Raw genomic sequence first — 12,990 nt, 5'->3', positions numbered from 1 at the left:
TACTGTTGAAGTTGAGATCATATGACTATAAATATTGTCAATAACCTTTTTTTTTAAGTAGTTTTGGAGTTTTATCATCCTCAATATATATGTTTTTAATAATAAAGTATATAATACATACTATAAGTTGCATTTAGACCAAGAGATCGGACCCCAACACAAGCATGATGATTTTTATTTGGACAGTTTGGATCGATAGATTTGAATTTGAATGAAGAATTTGGGGAATAGATTTTAAATTATAAAAGAATATAATTATTAATATATTTAACAAAATATAGTTCAAAATTAAAGTTGAAAATTTTGAACTCCCTTCAAATTTAGAATTATCCAAATAAATATAAAGCATTTATATTACAAATTTGAAGCCAATTAATCCAAAAGTAGTTTAGAACAAACTCGAACGGAAATATGTATCTATGTACATATATATGTGTGTTGGATTTCATAGAGTAGTAAAAAAATTGAGAGAAAATTTCAATTTTAAACTCAAATTTAAATGAAATTATAAGAATCCAAACTCTCATCGATAACCTATGATGTTTTAGTTAAATGATTAAGGTTGAATTTTTATGAACAAATTTCACGTCATGGTGTTGAGTCCATCAAATGCATGAGTAATTATCATACGTTGTATAAATTATTATAATTTATTTATTATTTTAAATTATATTGATGTCTATATTTGAATTGATATATTATTACGTTTATTGAAGGTTTTGATATGTCTCAACGGTGGCATCTAGTTGGTGGTGCTGGTGCAGCGTAGCACAAAGTGTCGCCTCCACCCTAGCACCGCACACGTTTAATTAACACGTGCGGGACCAGTCAAAGCAAGGATCATGTGTACAAACACGGTCGGGTGGGGTCCTCGGACTCTGGCTGGCTATGATTCTCTGCACAATGATTTAAACCCATATGGTGGGGACCTGCACTCGATTAGGGTGTTTTTGGAGTTCTGATCATCATGATTAAATGATAATAATACCCCTGGGAGTTCAGTTAGGGATCCTAGCAGTTCACAACCTTCCATAAATAATTTAGGGTAAATTATATTTTGTAATTTGAATTATATTTTATTATTTATTTATTTTTTATTAATTTATCGGTAAAATTATAAAATTTATATTTTATCATATATCACTATACAAAAACCGTTTCAACATAAACTTATACCAACAAACAACAAAAATATTCTCATTAGCAATCAATTTCAAAATTTAGAACTTCAAAACATCATTAAAAAGAGAATAAAAACATCTAAAACTATTGGTAACATAAAACTATCCAAACAATTACAAAACAGCAATTATTATTACAAATGTAATTAAAATTCTCCACTTCGACACATTGTCCACTAAATGGAGTAGTACCACATGGATCTATGGTGGTTGATGGGTCGTGATGTTCTCACATCCGTGGTCCTTTTATTACCTACCAAAGAAACCATAGACCACTTATAATTATACATAAATTTATGATTGCTCATCTTTAGATAACTCGAAATGAAAGAATCCAAGAACTGTATATATAAATATATATTCAATTTGAAACCCATAAATTTTGAGATGGGGGGTTGGTAGCAAATATGTGTACAAATCAACCTACTTTCTATAGATGGAAATGTTATGTTCACCTCAATTATGGTGTTGAACCGGTGCACTGAGGACACATTAACTGGATTTATTATTAAATTTGTAGTTGGTGTGGCAATTTATTTGATGTCGGGAATATATATATATATTTAGTATGATGATTTTTAGGACAAAGATTCATGCTCTAATATATTACATTTTTATGGAAATTTTTGTTGGTCTCATTAGATTTTGAGGTACTAGACTCCTTCATAACGACAACTTTAACGTTGAGTAGGTTGTTTTTATGTGAAAAAAAGTGGTGTTTAATTTTTATAATATTTGATAAATTTGAAAAACATATGGGTATGTCTATTTTTGGTTAATCAATTAAAAATCAATTGAATTGAAATTCTTTCTTTCATCAAATACCGAACTGAAAATTCAGTTTGGTATTTAATTCTTTATTTTTTTTAAAATATTTCGGCATTAGATTCGATTTTGATTTTTTCTGCCAATTAATCAAATCAAACTTTAAAATATATATATATATTTAGTGACAACTTTAAAATTTTTATTTGCTAATTTGTCACTAAATCATATTGTTTTGGAGTGAAACAAATAGTTTATAACTAATAAATTAACATCACATTATAATTTATTTTTTTAATTTTTGATTAGTCCATACAAAATCGGATCGAACCGAAATAAGATCGATTTTTACGAACCAAATCGAACATTTCGCTTCGATGTTTAATACGTCATTTTGACATATCAAAGTTTTTAACTGAAGTTTCTGTTCGATTAAGCTAAATGAAGACTCCTAATTTAATAGGACGAAAAGAAAATCTATGATTAACACGTATTTTTATTAAATGAAAAATGATATTATATCTCATATTGTATTTGATATATATTGCATAGTTCATTTTTTTATAAGGCAAAAAATTTAGAATAATAATAATTATTATTATTATTTTAATGTATATATAGACATTTGCACATGCAACAAAATGAATGAAGTCATAATGAAGAGCGAGAGAATAAATAATAGCATGAAGTAATTTTCATTGACAAATTAATAAATCGTATATTTGAATGGTTTCTTAAATGGGGTTTATTGGGTGGTGGATCCATTCAAAAGTGTTTGCCAAGTTGAGTAACAAATAATTGCATAAAAATTTGCAATTTACTAATTAAAGAATGTGACCAATTGATGAAGTTTGTGGGTACTAACTTACCATTTAAGACAACCACACATTTGAACCGACAACAATTGAATTCATAGAATAACAACATCAACAACCAAGAACATGCAAAGCATGTTTAATATTAATATATTAGTGGTCCCAAATTCCCCAATTCTCAATTAAATCTTACCACATTGTATTATTATAATAAGTTTATTTTAATTCAGACAAGTATCTATAAATTTAGTGAAGTTCCAACATATTATTTTACACTTATTCATAAAATTTCAATTTTAATCATTAGATTAAAATATTATTGATATTTTATGATTAAACTTTGATAAATATTATTGATACTTTGATACGACTATTTACATTTAATGGCTAATGTTATATTTCCTCTAATGAAACCAACCCCACCAACTTCATTCGAGTAAAATGATTTATTTTCAAATCGAATTGCAATAGGATGTTTTACATAATAATTCATCAAATTGCAACTTCCAAAATGAAATTGAAAGGGCGATTTTACACAATTTTTTAGAAGATTTTGTAGTTTCAACACTTATAACAAAAAATAAGACATCGAAACTAACAAATAATAAGAATATTTATTATTAAAAAACTCTTTAATTGACAAAAAATAATAATCTATCAAAATAGATAAAATTAAATACATAATAGCTAAGAACATACATAAGTAAAAATCTTTAAGTGAAAAGAGTAATAATTTTAAAAAAAAATTAAAATCAAATACACAATAATTCAAGACATACTATGACTAAAAATCTTTAAAAATATTTTAGATCCAACTTCCAACTAACAAATATAGGATACACCAAATCAATATGCAAGTAACAAAAAAAAGTTTAACGTTAGTAAAATCAAAATAATAAAAAGAATATTTAATCACTAAAAATTTCTAAACAACTAGTTAATATTAAATTATTTAATATACATAATTTAAAAAATTAAATAATATATAGTTAACAACTCCGTTTTTTGTAATTTTTTTCTAAATCAAAATCAAACGAATAAATGTCGTGCTATTTTATTTTAAATTTAAAATTGTAATTCATTTGACAACTTATAAAAATAATTTGAGTCGAACAGTTTGAATTATTTCACTTTAAAAATTTGAATCATTTTAACATATTAATGCATGTAAAAAGATATATTTTTATGATCGTTAAACGACAAATGAAAAAGAAAAAAAAGAGGAAGAAAATGAAAGTCATTGCATTCTCTTCATATTTTAATATTCCGTTAACCGAATCCATTGTCAGAGTTTTCCCACATCCCATAGACCATCTTACTATATTATTATTATTGTGGGAGATGTAGGTGCAACAACTCATTATTTTAAGGCCCAAAACGGCACCGTGCTGAATGGTTGGCCATTGCTTTCCGGCGAACGGAATACGTTTACCTCTCCCAAACGGAAAACAGTTTCCCTCTGACACACCACCACTTATTAATGCCTCTCAACTATCTCTACCTCTTTCATTTATGACGGCCGTTTGTGGCAGTAATGTTCGAAATTCTTTTAATTATTGAATTAAATAAAATTGTTTCGAAATCATATGTTATTTATATATAGAGATACAAATATTCTGTGTATATGCTGAGAGAGAGAGAGAGAGTATGATATATTAGGAGAGAGAAAGGGAGAGTTGACTAATACATATATATATATATATAAATGTAAGTGGTGATAGGGGTGGCACTTTGCCTTCTCATACTTATATTCTGGCAACGCACACACACAAGACGTACGCTAAACTCTGTTTCTCTCTCTAGAAATCTCTCTTCTGAAGGGAGAGAGGGAGGCTGTATCTATCTGTATGTATAGTTCTCTGCCTATATGTTAAGTCAAACGGCGGTGTTTCCTCTGTCATTTTGCCGGCTGAGACCCCAAGTTCTCTCTTTTTTAAGAACATTTGAAATCTTTCCGATACTGTATCGTTTCTCAACACAACTGGAGCAGAACTAAGGTCTCTGTTCGCTCTCTCTCTCTCTCTCACACACACACACATACATGGTGTATGCTTAAGTATACTGTATTTGGTTGTTTACGAATGAAGCATTTACGTGCGTATTCGTTTTTTGTTTGGATCGTTGGTTGATCTTTTTTTGATGGGCGTATCACGTGATATGCTTTCTCTATTCGCCATGGATTGCGCTGTTATGATTCAATTTCGTTTTGCCAACTTTTGGATTTCTTTATTGGGCTTTGTTTGTTAAAGTTGTTTCATCCCTCTGGAATGTTGCAGTGGGGAGGAAAATTTTGCAGTCTTTTGTGGATTAATAAACGGAAGAGGTACGAATAGGTAATCAGGGTGATTTACGTTGCTGATATCTGGTATTAGGGATGATATATTGTGTTTTTCTTGTTCTTATTTTCAGGGGGTTTGATTTTTTTAGGAATCAGATGAAAATCAAATTTGTCAGTCAGGATTTCTGGAATTTTTTACACATAATTTACCCAATTCTCTGTGTAAGTGAGATTATGAAGAGATTACAAGTATTATATTAGTAAAGATGAAGGGGGTTGCTTCAGATCTGTGTGAGAGAGAGAGAGTTTTCGCGTGCGTGTCTGTGTGATAGAAAGATAGAGGACAAATGATTTTTGGGTTTTTGACTTTGAAGTGAGATATATAGGTTGAAAAAGTGAGTACATTTTAGCTGTTAAAGTTTTGTTGGGATGTTTGAAAAGTGGTGACCGTTCTTGTCTGCTTCTTTGCCTTTTCTTTTTCTTTGATAATTGTCTTCTTCTTTGCCTTTAGACAAAGGGAAGATTCTGAATCCCAAAGTCTGCTCTTTATGCTTATAGTAGTAATTAAACATATTTTCTCGTCCCTGGAAAAGTAATCAATTTACAGAGTACATTCCCCTGATTGCTTTTTAGATTCGCGAGCAAGCTTGATAATCCTTTTTCTTTGTTCGTCTGTGTTTGATACCATTGTAGTCAGGACCAACATGTAGCCAGTGGGGCACGGCGCACAATGGCGCCAAGGGCTCCTGGAGCCACGCCGCATGGTGCACGTTCGAAGGATGGCGCAGTATTAGTAATTATATATATTTTATTTATACTAAACTAAACAATACATATGGCCTTATAGTTGAATTACTGAAAGTCTGAAATTGAAATTTCATAGCATACTTATATAATTAAAACATATGAAAAACTGATAATTTTAATTTATATTTATACTTAATTAAAGAAGTAAATAACAGAGTCATAGACTACAAGTCTACAAACAATTACAAAATTTCAGAAATTAAAATTTAAATAAATCAAAACAGTAACAGTCTAAAGTTCTATAACAGAGAGAAAAAAAACACCAGAGTCCCACAAAGAATCACGCAGCAGCTGCTCAACAGTGGAAGTTGAACAGCAGCGGCAGCCAGCAGGAAGAGAAGAAGAAGAGGCAGGAAGATGAACAGTAGATGTGTTACTTGTGTAATATCATGCATGCAGATTATTTATTCTGCTGGACTTCCCTTAATTATTAGGGGTTTTTTTTTATTTGATGGGCCCGCCCAACCGCCCAGGCTCTTTTTCACAAAGGCGCACACGCCTGGGCAACAGCCCGAATGGCGCCCGCCATGGCCTCGCCATTGTGAAGGCGAGCGCCATAGGCCGCGAATGGCCCGAGGGCTGCGCCTCTTGCGCCTCGCGCCATGGCCCACGCCTTTGCGCACCATTGACTACAGGACCATGTTAGGCTGGCAGAGCAGATGACAGAGGATTATTATTTACTTACACATGCATGTAATCTTTTCTTGATTTGACTATCTTCTTATACAGTGCAGCTTTTATTGAATGTTCATATTTATGGTTGAAAAATGCTTATAGTTTAATTTACAGTTTTATATCCTGGGAGCGTGGGAGCATTTGTAGTTGGCATTTCAGCAATATGAGGGTGTGCTTTGATGCAACTGGACTTAGCTATATGAGATGGATAATTCAAAGAATCATCTAGCCCTTAGTATAATGATGATCATGACACGTAAAGAGGGGCACTAACTGCTTTTGATTTGAGAAAAAGTTTCCTTTGCTGAATTTATTATACAATTTATTGTTCTTTTCCCTCTCTACAGAGTTTGAGATTTCTATTGGTTCTAGGGCTAATGATTAATCATTTGTGTTAAGTAACTGGAACTATTTTATGACCTCTGGTTAGGGTATTTTGTTACTTTGGTGTGCTAGGAGTGCTTCGCTTTGTTTACTTTATCTGAAGCTATTTTGCATGGATTTGGGGGGACATGACCCAATTTAACCTTTCCTTTATCCTGATGACAGATTCTTCAGTTTGTGCCCGCCTAGTTAATGTTCGCTTCACAATTACTAAGAATTCTCCAGACCATCCCGAGTGATGTGAAGCATGAGACCAGGTAATATTCCTCTCTTTTAAGTTGATTTAAAAACACCATTAGCATGTCAGCCACTGCAGTTGTCTCAATCTTGCAAATTAAGAATACCCTGGCAAAACATCCTATCTGGAATTTTTTCAAAAACCTACAATATGCTGATAATAATTATCTGACAAACATCTTGAGGAATAACTTCAGCTATAAACACTTCCATGTCATTAATCCTTTGATTTCTTACTCTTAAATCCGTTCATCTATCTCTGAACTCTATCTTCCCCCGATTGGAATTTGTAAGTTTTCCAACCATGCATTGAGAAGTTAATTTGACAGCAGATTGCAACTGTTTAATCTTTTCTGATACTTGTTTCCAAGTATGATTTTGAACCATCTGAATGTAATGACAGTGTCTATGACCCAGCTGAACAAGACATGACCATGAAGGAAAATCTGGATGCAACATGTTACAATTCTAAAAGGTTTGGAAGAGACGCTGATCCCCTGGTTGTTGGAAGTAAAGAAACATACCATTTAAATGGTTCCACAGACACCCATCCTTTAGAGTTTGAGGTAAAAGGTAAGGATGAGTGTTGGGACCCTAAATTTTTGGATGACTTTTCCATGGATAATGAACATGGAACTAAGGCTTCTCCAGAGAGAGACGATCAAAATGCACTATTGGATCATTTGACTCTGGACGAGGATGCTGATTCATCATCTTCTGATGGAAATGATAAAGACAAAGTACATAGTAGTCCAGAGCATGACTATTCAATGACAGTTGAAGAGATTGCGCATACCAGTGAATATGAATCTACAGATTATAGGTCTCCATATATTGGTGCTTCAGATTTGTTCACGACAGATACTAACTGGAATGCTGATAAGAATGCATCAAAATGTGAACGGACAGAGGTAACCGTTTGCTACAAAGAGATTAGTTATCATGTTGTGAAGGAAATATGCATAGATGAGCGGATGCCCGTGAAAGGAAATCTTTTGATTGAAAGTAATATGGATGATAAGCCTGGACATTCTTTTCGCCAACCTCTTAATGATGATGCCCATTGCGATACCATGGAAGGGGATGTTGATATGGAAAGTTTTGTATCAGATGAATTGGCAGCTTCATCATTGGAAAGTGCTGAGGATGTTACCACTAATGAGCATGGCAACAAAGAAGAGAGCAATGGACAATTACTTGCTCAAGAAAGGCCAAACTCACGATTCGAAAGCTCTTCTGACAAGGATACTGCTGAGCATTGTGGTCTGGAGGATTCACAGTGGAAAGGTGAAACAAACACTGATGCAACTGGCGAGACTGTGACTGATGCTTCAGAAGAGGACTCTTTCATAGATAGTAAACTTCCAATTCAAGAATTTGGCACACGGAGTTTTCTCAGATCTTTTCTCAACTCTTTAGATGGTGAAAGCAATAAAGTTGCACAACTGCCAGATGAGGTTTGTGTAGCTTGCTTCCAATTGGTTCATTTACATAGCAGCAGTTGGTGTTATTCTCTGAGTTTTCTTTACTTGGTCTACTGCTTGAGTGATTATGTAAGACAGTTCCACAAAGTCATTGTTGAGACTTGTGATGATCTTTGTGTAATCTTATCGTTTAGGGAAAAAGAGCAAATGCTTACCTTTGCTACTGATCCTAGTATTTTGACACCGCCCCACAATTTAGTTTCCATGCCAATTTTTCCTTATCTCCACAGTAATATAGATAAACAATAGTAACTGGTTCCTGTCTTATTCTTGGAATTGATTTTGATTGCAATTCTGTTCTCAGAAGATTTCTTCCTCAAAAGCAGTTGGCGAGGCTGCACCACCAGCAGCAGGGCCAAAGGAAGATTTGCAAGCAAGCATATTGTACTACAATAGTGAAGTGGAAAATGGAAGCATTACTTTCAATTTCAACTCCCTGGCACCGGTGGTAGCTGGTGTTACAAATGGGAGAACTGACGTCTTCAAGGAACAATCTTTTGATTCTGGAGACTGTCTCAAGGACGCGAATTTGGACACAAGCATGGGGAAGGTCCATGAACTATCCCCTGCCATCAAGCACGGGTTTCCCAATGATATTTCTGCCACTAGCCACGCTCACTCTGCTAGCAGCAAGGACATCAGCAACAAAGATGTTCACGATCATTCCCCTGACCACAGGGAAAAAGATTTGGACGGACTGTCTACTGATAGTCAACTTCCGTTTGCCATAAATTCCAGCAAAAGTGATGGTCAAGCAGTTGAGTCGCATGTTTTGGAACACGAGCATAAGGACTTTGGTAATAGTTCAGTTGTCGGCCATGGGAAATATGAACAAGAAGAGTCGAGTTTCTCTGCAGCTGGTCTTATAACTTTCTCAGGGCCAATAGTGTATTCTGGAAGCCTCTCTGTCCGCTCTGATGGTAGTGCAGCTAGCGGCAGATCTTTTGCCTTTCCAATGTAAGTTCTGTCTCTCAATTGCTCATTCTTTTGTTTTCTCCCTTTGTTAGGACGAGGAGATTTCAAAACCTTCCTTTATTAATTTAAAACGCATTTCTCCCGCAGATTACAATCTGAATGGAATAGCAGTCCGGTGAGAATGGGAAAAGCAGATGGGACACATTTTCGGAAACACAAGGGTTGGAGATCAAGCATTCTTTGCTGTAGATTCTGAAGGCTTTCACTTCATACTAGGTTGTTAGTGCGCATATACAAGGTCGAAGTATAAGTTTAAAGATTGAGTATTGTAATTATACAAGTTGATGTTTCACAGGCTTGTTCTGCTATCACTTCTTAGAGTGATACTCAGCTCTGATCTCAACTCATGCACCTCTAGGTTACAACATATAATTATTCGCTAACCGAACTGCGGATTTAGATACATTAACATTTCCCTTATTGGAGAACACTAAGGACTTTAATAACTTACTAATGTTGTTCATGTGCAAGGAAAAAAAAAACAAACTTTTTGAAGTTCCCCCAAATGGGATTCAAACAGTGCGGTGGTTGTACCTACTCTCGAAACATCTTGCTAACTATCCATGAAGATTTACTTATTATCTTTGCAATTTATGTCACAAAAATCAGTCTCTACATATCCTCAACTTTCGTACGTTTAAATACGTCGGCCTATTACATTCTATCATATATATCCATTTTTCCTGCAAAAATGTCACATTCAGATTCTCTGACAATCATGTCTGATTCAGATCATGTACAAGAATATGTTCCAGGATCTCCCCAATGTCAGCTTCAAGAAATACTATATATTCTCATAGCTCACCCTACAACATACATAGGCTTTAAAAGGCGACTGACCCACTTAATTAAATTACTAATAAACGAAGTATTATAATAAGGGTAATTGATCATATTGACCAAAGCATGGGATTTCAGGCCAAAATATCATTAATCAAATATGAAGGAGAGTGGTTGTGGTCCCTACTATTGTAGCCGACAAAGAAATCAGCCCAAATGGTGTGAAGGTTCCTAAAAAGGTAAGTATATAAATAAGGGTTATCTGTCTACTTGTTTTGGAACTCTGAATTTTGTGCTTTGTGTATGTCTCAAAAACCCTTCTTTTTCTTCTCACTTCTGAGTGCTATAAATTTCAACTTTCCAGTAAGCAAAATCAGACATTAATTGAACATTACTAGTCTGTCTTTGTTAAGAATTAATGGAGTTGTTAAATCTGTTAGCTGCATTGGCTGTAGTTGTCTCGTTTCTGTTAGCACCCTGCAGCCGCACTGCTTCTGGTCAAGTAATTCGGCAGAAACCTCTCCAACAATATGGTAATAATATTACTGCTTTTCTCTGTGCAAATGTGTGATCACAAGTATATGTAATAATCTTCGTGTTTTCAGGTAATTCTGCAGTTCACCAAGAACATTTCACCCTCCCGTCACTGCCGAGGAAACTCAATCTCCAAGAAGAGGCAGCTGTAGGTTTTTGTTTTCTTTTATTTATCACACAACCATTACCTCAACGACGAATTATTGATTTCGTCTTTCTCCGACATTGTCTTTGTGCTAACATCATAGTATACATCTTCGTTCTGACCACAGGTGAAGAAGAGTTTTGCTGATGACGATGATCATCTGCTGCGCAAGAAGCTGATGGAAGCCTCATCAGGTACTTCAAGAAACTGATGGTCATACGGAATAAATTTGTAATCTCATAATAATTTACATGAGCCATAATATAAATAGTTGAAGACTGTTATCGTAATTCATCTAGTAAAAATAAATAGCAACCATATACGTTGAAGAATTTCCTAAACCACAAACTTTTTGTGTCTTGCATTTAATTTTTTTTAAAAATCTTTTGCTCGCGTTTAATAATAATCTATCAATCGTTCTTTTGAACAGCTCTGACTGATTCTTCCGTGTGCATATATATATACATTAATTCTTCTGATACAATATATATTTTATGTGACATGGTATCCAGGTAAGAAACGACACAACGAAAAGGAAGAAAACATGATGGTGCATGATGAGCAGGCAGCAGGAAGAGGGACTTGGAGAGAATGGGTTGAGAGCCCCAGAAGATCAGAATACTTCACTATGGATTACGCTTGGGTTCGACGGCGACGCCCCATACATAACAAGAAAATCCCATTTGTCCCATGAATCATGGCTTTCTGCTACCTAGCTGCCTTGTTATTACATCAAGTATACTAGTTTTCTAACACAAATTTTGGGGAAAGAAAACCAGGAAAAAAAAAAAAAGGGGTGGGTCTAAATATATGTATAATTAACTGATGTATGATTAAGTAGTGAAGTAGTAAAATGAGGAATGTGTCTGGTTTGATAGCTTTATGTGGCCGACACTTGGCCATCAAATGAAGAACCCTAACTTTTTGTAGCAAACTATGTTTTTTGATTTGGGAAATTTTCACTTTGTCCCATGGACTAATTTTGTTGTTTTACTTTGGTTTCCAATGCAGTCAAACCCAAATATCAAACTAATTCAAATGGGATATGTTGATATCACCATCACAAATTTATGTGCATTATTTACTCTCTTTATTTTTTATGGTAAATCACATTCATATATTTTTAGATTGGATCAAAAAATACACAATTTTTTTTTGTTTTTCGCAAAATTATAGCCATATTCTCTTAGGAGTGTTAGGTGTAATATTTTTTAGAAGGTTTGTTGGAAGCTTTTGCCTCTAAATATGAGGGTGTAGTTGGAGTTATAACTATAATCTCAATTGGTGTAATTGTAATTTTGTAAAATGCATGAAGTGGTTATATCTTGGCCTGACCTCAGGAGGTATTAATGTATTTTTTTTTATTTTCTAACATAAATATATTACTATTAATTTAAAAACTCCTATAAATTAAATTTCGAACTGCTAATGAAAATCAGTTTTTTCCTATGTTAATTAAGCACGTAGTTATGTTTAGTGGGTTAATTAATTATTAGTAAGCGATGGAATTAATTAAATTTTCATTAATTATTCCATTATTTTTTTTTCATAAAAACAATAATTGCATTAGTATTATTAAATCTATAAACATATCAATTGAAATGTAAACTCATTTTACAATAATTGAGATTATAATAATCTCATGTCAAACAAGGCAAATAACAAATATTCGTTACAGTAATAATAAACTTATATTAAGTGAGATAAATATCCATATATTTAATGAAATCTCGAACTCATGATCTCGGCAACATAGTAATTCTTACATGCCCTACATTTGGCGCATGAATGAACCAGTACCACATTGGTACAGCTGCTGCTGCTGCTGCCTCTTCGAGGTTTGAGTGAACATTTTGAACGATGAAATTTTGAGATATTGATGCATGCATAGGCAGAGCAGCCCGACCAAAAAGATTGCCTTAATTCACGC

The 12,990-nt window shown here is 33.7% G+C and overlaps 2 protein-coding genes across 6 annotated transcripts; both read left to right on the top strand.

Moving 5' to 3' along the window:
- The first annotated feature begins 4,419 nt into the window (after positions 1–4,419).
- Positions 4,420–9,931, top strand: LOC105156465 (uncharacterized). 5 transcript variants are annotated; one of them, XM_011072598.3, is made up of 6 exons: positions 4,422–4,758; positions 5,038–5,084; positions 7,071–7,162; positions 7,546–8,599; positions 8,931–9,583; positions 9,689–9,931. In XM_011072598.3, the coding sequence occupies exons 3-6, from the start codon at positions 7,098–7,100 to the stop codon at positions 9,795–9,797; spliced, it is 1,881 nt and encodes a 626-aa protein (XP_011070900.1). In that variant the 5' UTR covers positions 4,422–4,758; positions 5,038–5,084; positions 7,071–7,097; the 3' UTR covers positions 9,798–9,931. The 5 variants fall into 5 exon arrangements, with proteins under 5 accessions (XP_011070902.1, XP_020547818.1, XP_011070900.1 ...); XM_011072596.3 differs by having other exon boundaries at positions 5,038–5,094; XM_011072600.3 differs by lacking the exon at positions 5,038–5,084 and having other exon boundaries at positions 4,420–4,758; positions 8,934–9,583.
- Positions 9,932–10,420: 489 nt separating this feature from the next.
- On the top strand, positions 10,421–12,127 carry LOC105156464 (uncharacterized). The gene is made up of 4 exons (XM_011072594.3): positions 10,421–10,914; positions 10,987–11,063; positions 11,188–11,254; positions 11,573–12,127. Exons 1-4 carry the CDS (start codon positions 10,800–10,802, stop codon positions 11,752–11,754), a joined length of 441 nt encoding a protein of 146 aa, XP_011070896.1. The 5' UTR covers positions 10,421–10,799; the 3' UTR covers positions 11,755–12,127.
- The last annotated feature ends 863 nt before the right edge of the window (positions 12,128–12,990 follow it).

Source organism: Sesamum indicum, linkage group LG2, assembly GCF_026168435.1.
Source record: "Sesamum indicum cultivar Baizhima isolate 11 linkage group LG2, ASM2616843v1, whole genome shotgun sequence".
NCBI lineage: Eukaryota > Viridiplantae > Streptophyta > Magnoliopsida > Lamiales > Pedaliaceae > Sesamum > Sesamum indicum.
The sequence above is the reverse complement of the archived record's forward strand: the minus strand, read 5'-3'. Positions and strand labels throughout refer to the sequence as shown.

Excerpts from the sequence above, each read along its gene's own strand:
- LOC105156465 (XM_011072598.3), top strand. The coding sequence starts at position 7,098 with ATGTTCGCTTCACAATTACTAAGAATTCTCCAGACCATCCCGAGTGAT. Across the intron at positions 8,600-8,930 it reads TTGCACAACTGCCAGATGAG|AAGATTTCTTCCTCAAAAGC; the intron begins GTTTGTGTAGCT and ends TTCTGTTCTCAG. Across the intron at positions 9,584-9,688 it reads AGATCTTTTGCCTTTCCAAT|ATTACAATCTGAATGGAATA; the intron begins GTAAGTTCTGTC and ends TTTCTCCCGCAG.
- LOC105156464 (XM_011072594.3), top strand. The coding sequence starts at position 10,800 with ATGGAGTTGTTAAATCTGTTAGCTGCATTGGCTGTAGTTGTCTCGTTT. Across the intron at positions 10,915-10,986 it reads GAAACCTCTCCAACAATATG|GTAATTCTGCAGTTCACCAA; the intron begins GTAATAATATTA and ends TCGTGTTTTCAG. Across the intron at positions 11,255-11,572 it reads GCTGATGGAAGCCTCATCAG|GTAAGAAACGACACAACGAA; the intron begins GTACTTCAAGAA and ends CATGGTATCCAG.